The sequence below is a fragment of the Scophthalmus maximus genome, chromosome 11 (genome assembly GCF_022379125.1).
Source record: "Scophthalmus maximus strain ysfricsl-2021 chromosome 11, ASM2237912v1, whole genome shotgun sequence".
Classification (NCBI taxonomy): domain Eukaryota; kingdom Metazoa; phylum Chordata; class Actinopteri; order Pleuronectiformes; family Scophthalmidae; genus Scophthalmus; species Scophthalmus maximus.
The window spans coordinates 20,282,400-20,289,491 of NC_061525.1; the positions used below are offsets into that span (position 1 = coordinate 20,282,400).

Below are 7,092 nucleotides of genomic sequence, written 5' to 3' on the forward strand. Positions count from 1 at the left end.
TGGCGGGAACACACTGAAACGTTTCCAGCAGTCTGAAAATAATCTGCCCCATCTCTCGTACTTCAGTTTGGGGGCCGGTGCGGCGCTCGGACTCAGTATTATGGTTAGTTCTAATCTGTGTTCTGTCCCCTCTGCCCCGCTCCCTCTCATCTCAGCCTTATACCCACTCAGCCCCTTGTATGGATTAGTGGAACGCTCCCAGAAATCTCTTCCCCATCTCGTCTCTGGTGGACGTCAGACATTCCCATTTGGCTACTAATTGCGGCCCTAAAATGGCAGAGATGTGGAAAGATAACTCATGTCAGAGGTGTAGCCGACGTTCAGTGATTAAACACTCGGATCCAAATCACTCACAGAAGCACAGAGTTTTAATGAAGTCGTTTTAATGTCTCAGAAACATCATAGCTATCTAGCATGGTAGTGGTGAGACTGGCCAAACACGGGAGACAAATGAAATATACAAAATAATTCATGTCAGAAAAATAAGCAGAGAAAGATTACAGCAATGCAAAAGATAAAAGTACAGTAAATGATTAAGAAGCATGATGAGCATTGTATTCTATCACTGCTACTTTTATTGGACAAACCCCTGAGTTTGAAAAAAAAGAAGAAAAAAAAAGAAGAAGCAGAAACAAGAGAAATATAAACAGAAAAAATAAAAAGTTGGCAGTTTTCTAGAAAGTAAGAAAGAGAGATTGTGTTGGGTGGAGCGCCTTTGTGACAACACATGATTGCATTTTCAAGTTTTGATATTTACAAAATGACAACAAACAAACAAAAAAGAATATTAGCAAATGCCCATGTCAGCTGAAGACATAATATTAATGATGATACTAAGAATACTGATAATAATGTCAAGTTTAAAACAAATTACCACAATTTTTTTACTTCGACGAATTCACAATTTTTTTTTTTTTAAAGAAACATAATATTGTTTAAGTCTAATACAAAAAAGAACCAGACAATACATCAAACACATAAAGTGGTACCCATCACATCTTTACAGGTTGGAATTGAGAGAGGCACCATACTCTCTGTGCAAAGGGGGCGGGGGGGAGGGCGGGGGGCTGCAGCCTGGCGGCCCAGTCCCCTTCCCTTTCTCTGGTGCAGCCTTCTCTCCCATCAGACACCTCGCTAAAGCCAAAATAATAATAATATTAACACTAAAAATAACAACATCGATGAAGTCCTCTGTAGATTTTTCAGAACTGCTTTCGACAATCCTCATGCGAATCCTGTGAGGAGGAGGAGGAGGATGGAGGAGGAGGAGGAGGATGAGGATGGAGGAGGGAGGAGGGAGGGGGGGTCACCACAATATGACCATTGTTGCCCAAATTGTCCGGCGAGTGATCCTATTAAACCGACAGTGTACGAGCCATTCTGGCTAATGATTACGACCATGCTCAAAGGCAACAGGTTTGTACTGCAGACACCGTCCGCGGTGACCAATCCCCCCCCCCCCACCCCCCACCCGTCTGCTCCCATCGCCCAGGCTGCAGCGGGTCAGTATCACACAAGGCTACTGGGAATCATCGGCGTCTGTCTGCTCATTTTAGTGGCCTCCTTCGAGTCTGCCTGCGTCGTGAGTTAGTTAGTCAGTTGGTTGGTTGGTTAGTTAGTTAGTTAGTTAGTTAGTTAGTTAGTTAGTTCTTGGGTTACTTTCCAGTCCGCTCGATGAGGAGAAGCAGAAATACATCACAGACAAAAAGTCTATAGGAGGAAGAAACAGACACAAGCTTCGGGATGTCGTCGGTCGAACGTGTCGATTTCAAGGCTTTGAGTTGAACTTTTCGTTTATTGTTGTGCTGTGACAGTAAAAATTAAGCTCGGCTTCAGATTTGGTCGAAGTCCAAGTCCAGTTTCTGGATTCGTATTTATCAATCAAACCAAATACAAGAACATATTTTTGATCAGAATGATGCATGTGACGTGTTCACTTTGAATTGTCTCGTCATTGGTTGTTGTTGTTTCTATGGGTTGCAGTGATTTGAACCTTCTTCTGGAGCCTTAACAGCTGTTCTCTGATTCCATTGTAAAGATTTAGTTTTTCTTTGATTTCAAGTCAGACCGCTATACAATGTTGAAACTTTTAAAAACTCTACATCGACAGATTAGTTTACTTCCACACATATATTTTTTTCTGAAACAGCAAAAAAAAAAAAAAAGAGATTATTTCAGCTGATTGGTTCTTCAACTGACACGATCAATAACTGATTTTTCATGTGTCCCCAAGTTCTCCTCTTTCTTCTACAACACAAAAAGTAATCTTGGGTTATTCACTCCACTTCGATTTTGTTTGATTGCTCGCCTTTTTCTTTTTTTCTTCATTTTTTTAAATCCACCCCCCTTACCCCTATACCCACCTCCCACTTCCTGTTATTTTACAAGACCTGGAACTTCCAGGAGTTCTGGTCTTTGTAGTCTAGACAGTCAGTGGCGTTGAAATTGAGCTTCCAGGCAGCTTGGTCCTTGTAGTCTAGACAGTCGACAGCTCCGAACCCCAGCGAGGCCGCGGTGTAGCCCTGCGAGGAGAGCGAGGCGGGGGACTGGCTGAGGGGCCCGCCCATCGAGGAGGCTGTGATGGGGCTCAGGGCTCCTCCGGTGCCCGACAGCTGCGGGTGCATGGGTGACAGGTAGGAGCTACAGTCCAGGCCAGTGAAGTAGGAGGAGGTCCCCGCGTAGCTCTGGCTGTAGGCGGGGGCCTGGGTGTAGGTCATGGGGTAGGCGGTGGTGCGCTGCATGCAGGGGGCGCTGGAGTTGGACAGGGGGTCCGGCAGCGGAGAGATGGAGGCCGGGCTCCAGATGGACACCGTGGCGCTGGCTGATGAGCTGGGGGTGATGGAGGTGCCCGGAGGAGGGGGCTGGGGGCTGTAGGGTCCGTTGGCTTGGTTGGCACTCGCCTCACTGTTGGCATCGCGAGCAGGGGACGCCTTCTTCTTGGGGGGCCGCGGTTTGGACTGGCCCGTGCTCTGCTGCTGCTGCTGGCGGCACTTGGCTCGGCGGTTCTTGAACCAGACCTGGAGGACGGAAGAGCGAGGGAGGATTTTTATTATAAAACACCATCAAGTGTCACCATCAAGTGTCACCGTCAACATCATGTCACTTTCTCTCCCCCCCCCCCCCCTCTCTCACACACACACACACACACACACACACACACTTCTTTTCTTTTCTGTGTCTTTCTTTCTTGAGAATTGTTTTTATCAGAATGTGATGCAGCCAAACCAAATTTTATATGATTGATAAAAAAAATAATTAATAAAGCTGCCGCTCGATCCGTCGCGTGTTACCTGGACTCTGGACTCGGGCAGGTTGATCTTGAGCGCCACCTCCTCCCTCATGAAGATGTCCGGGTAGCGCGTTTTGGCAAACAGGGCCTCCAAGATGTCCAGCTGAGCGCGCGTGAAGGTGGTGCGCTCCCGACGCTGTTTACGCGGGGTATCTAATGAAGAAAAAACATATTATTATTATTATTATTATTATTATTATTATTTTCGTTGTTTTCTACGTTGGTATTTAAAATATTCTAAACGAAAAAACGACGTCACCAAAACCAACTAATATCTTTGACAGGAAACAGCACGAGGTCTCCATCTATATCAAAAATACTCCATTACATCGTTTATTCGTTAACATTTAATAAAATGTAATTTTCTCATGAATCAAGGAAATTATTATCATTTGAATGATTAATTCTACCAAACATGTCCTGCAAAAATACCGGATAAACATCGATAGATTTTAGTCGAAACGAAAATGTTGAATAAAGTCAGGAGGATGCATCGAATTAAACGATATATCGTGTCTTATGTCATCAAAGAGACACTTTGAATCGAAATATACAGCTACAGGAAACGAAAGTTTCTCCACATCTCAGATTTACATTGTTTCAAAAAGTCTTAATCTGTGACAAGAGGGCCGAGTTTTCTGCGAACACGCCTTCTGTCACCGTCAGTGTCAAACTCTCTCCTCAAAGATGACAGATGCTGATCAGGTCACGTTGTCCCCCCACGCAGCAAACAATATAAGACGTATTAAAAAAAAACATACAGAAAAAATACAAGAGCATTCTGCTGAAAAAAATAGGTTACACGATGAGAGCAACAGATTGGTGTTAAGTCTGTGTGAGAACCTCCTGCTTTTCCATTCACACACGTCACGCGTGTTGTTTTATTGTTTTTTGACTCTGTAATCCGATTCATCTTATAGGTCAAATGAACACATGTTATGATGCCTGAAGAATCAAAGACTCCTATTCATAAAGCTCTCTTATAAAGACATAAATTCATAAAGACTTACAACTTAATTTTTCCTTTTTCTTTCTTCTTTTACTGACCATTTTATGCACAAATAATAAGGACATTTTTCTGTGAATTCCTTCAGTTTTAGCAATTAAAAAACAATCCACCTCACGTTTTCACTTAAAGACGACTTTAAATAGATTTCTTTTAAAATTAAAACACTATAAACAATATATATATATATACAGTTGGCTGGTACTTACTGGGATATCCCACGGCGGAGTGGAGCAGATCCATGCCCGGGCCGGACAGCGTTAACCCGTTCACGGCGTAATGGGGTTGCTTAATGTAGGACATCATGCCTCCTGCCGGCTTTAAAACACTCCCTCACTCCCTCGCTCTCTCTCTCCTTCTCTCTGGCCGGGGGCCGGGTCTCCTAGTTGGTCTCCAGGGGGGAGTCTCTCTCTCTCTCTTCTCTCTCTCTCTCTCTCTCTCTCTCTCTCTCTCTCTCTCTCTCTCTCCCTCTCTCTGTCTCTCCCTCCCTGTTAATCTTTTACTGATGCAGGCTTGTTTGTTTCTTTAGTTGTTGTTTTTTGATTTTCCTCGCTGGCCTTTTTTCTTTCTCCGTTCCTCTCTGACTTAGTGCCGTCGAGACAGACACCTTGTGGTTGAGACTTGCGTAGAAAAAAAGCACCTGCCTCAAACCTGATGCGTAAAAAACGGCACAACAGATTTCGGAACTCGGTGTAAATGTTCTCTAAAGTTTCCTCAACAACAACAACAACTCGAAATCACCCCAAGACTATAATGAAATGATGAAGGTCAAAGAGACAAGACTGGCGCTATATGGATACAAGTTTGCTGCAAACCAGTTTGTGCGTAAAAATTGCCGTGCGTCGTCAGGTGTCAAGGTGAACCAAAAAAAGAAGCAGCAGCAGTTCCAAAAAACCCCACAGTTCTGCCGTCTGATGTGGTTCGATGGGAGCTGGAGCTGGTGGGAGTGCGGGGCCCCTGGCGAGGTCCCTGGTCCCTGGATCTGCACGGTGGACAAGTGAGGCGAGCAAGAGGAGACTGGCTAATTAGAAGTGTAACTTCTTACCCAAGTAGACACCCAGAGCCCTCCTCCCTCCTCCCTCCCTCCCTCCCTCTCCCTCTCTCTCTCTCTCTCTCTCTCTCTCTCTCTCTCTATCTCTCTCTCTCCCCCCCCACCCTCCCTCTCTCTCTCTCTCTGTCGTGAGCACGCTCACTCAAACGCGCGTGCACCATCACACATGTCATTATGTATTCATATTGGGCCTCCGATGCTGCGTATTACGTATTCAGAATGAATTTTCTGATGTGATAATTTGTTGAAAGGTTTTAGACCAAATATGACCCAGGTAATAAGTAATAATAAAAAAAAGATTAGTTGAGAGAGAAAAAACAACTGTATAAGACAGAATTAAAACTGGTCCATGTTCATATAAAGGCACTTGGTAAATAAAGTTTACAAATTATGGTGAGTGAAAATTGTCTGAATTGTGTCTCTGGGTTTAGAAAAAAATAATAATAATAACCATCTTGGGCTTTTGGAGTCTTTTTTTAAATTTATTATGATCGAAATTGGCCTCCTCAAAATAAAAGGGCGACCTGAGTGTGGAGGCAGGAGAGGAGGGGGTGTGAGGGGGTGTGTGGGAGTGTGAGGGGGGGGGGGGTACAGGCCGGATTAAAAGCAGCACAAAGACCGCGTTGTTCTGCTATTAAATCCCCTTCTGATCCCCAACATGCTCCCTTCCGTCCATTCATTCACCACAGTCAATAATAATAAAAATAATAATAATAAGTTTTTAATTTAATCAGCTAAGTAAATTCATTATGTACATCATAACCGTGGTATTATATATATATATATATATATATATATATATATATATATATATATATATATATATATGCAGTATATATATACCATATATATAGCGTGTCTCTGTATATATATGTGTGTATATATATATAGGCCTAAAATAAATAAAATTCTTATAATATTCGTCAAAGGCTGATAAAGCCCCCAAAATAAAAACATTAAAAAAAATTATATTATTTGTATTGACATAATTCGAGTTTAAAGACACGTTTCTCTTGAGGCCTCCGCCTATGTGAGGGTATTTCAACATCATATACTCCAGCACTACAATAAATCTTGGTTAAAAAACAATGTGTACAGAAGAAACGTATCGTAGTTGCAGGTCATTTAGTTTTATTGTCCTAATAATTTATGTTGATAATATGAGACGATGGGACGTTTGGACTCTGTGTGCGTCTCCACCCATGTGCCATCCTCCGCGTCGAGAGAACTCCACTGTGTCCAAAGCCGATTCTCTGCGCTTGTTAATTGAATCGGATTTCTTATAGTTTCAAATCCACACACACACACACACACACAACACACACGTAGCTGCAGCCCAAACTGTATAAGGGGTTTATCTGGTTCTTTAAAGCCAAAGCAGAGATATAAAGACACACACAGAGCGACAGAGAGACTTTACCGGCGAGTTGCAACGATTCTTCCTTTTCCCCTGAATAATGTGCGTGTGCGTGCATGTGCGTGTATGTGTTTGCGTGTGTGTGTGTGTGTGTGTGTGCGGGGTGTGTGTTTGGATACCTTCTGACTCCAGTGGACGCCTCACCTGCTCCACATCCAGGTATGCTTTGTTGTTTGTTTGTTTGTTTGTTTGTTTGTTTGTCTGTGTTTTGTTTGTTTGTGGCATGTGCAGCTAAGCTAAGCTAAGCTAAGCTAACCGGGCAGGCACTTGCACTCGAGGTCACTGTGCCCGCGGGGAGTCTCTGACGACATCGTCGTCTCGAGACCTCC

At 43.5% G+C, this 7,092-nt stretch overlaps 1 protein-coding gene across 1 annotated transcript; it reads right to left on the reverse strand.

Moving 5' to 3' along the window:
• Positions 1 to 366: 366 nt before the first annotated feature.
• LOC118299412 (homeobox protein otx5-like) lies at positions 367 to 5,324 on the reverse strand. Its single transcript, XM_035623104.2, has 3 exons — positions 4,505 to 5,324; positions 3,291 to 3,442; positions 367 to 3,017 (listed from the first exon to the last, which is right to left on the reverse strand). Exons 1-3 carry the CDS (start codon positions 4,599 to 4,601, stop codon positions 2,382 to 2,384), a joined length of 885 nt encoding a protein of 294 aa, XP_035478997.1. The 5' UTR covers positions 4,602 to 5,324; the 3' UTR covers positions 367 to 2,381.
• Positions 5,325 to 7,092: the final 1,768 nt, after the last annotated feature.

Excerpts from the sequence above, each read along its gene's own strand:
- LOC118299412 (XM_035623104.2), bottom strand. The coding sequence starts at position 4,601 with ATGATGTCCTACATTAAGCAACCCCATTACGCCGTGAACGGGTTAACG. Across the intron at positions 3,443-4,504 it reads CTCCGCCGTGGGATATCCCA|ATACCCCGCGTAAACAGCGT; the intron begins GTAAGTACCAGC and ends TTTCTTCATTAG. Across the intron at positions 3,018-3,290 it reads TGCCCGAGTCCAGAGTCCAG|GTCTGGTTCAAGAACCGCCG; the intron begins GTAACACGCGAC and ends TCCGTCCTCCAG.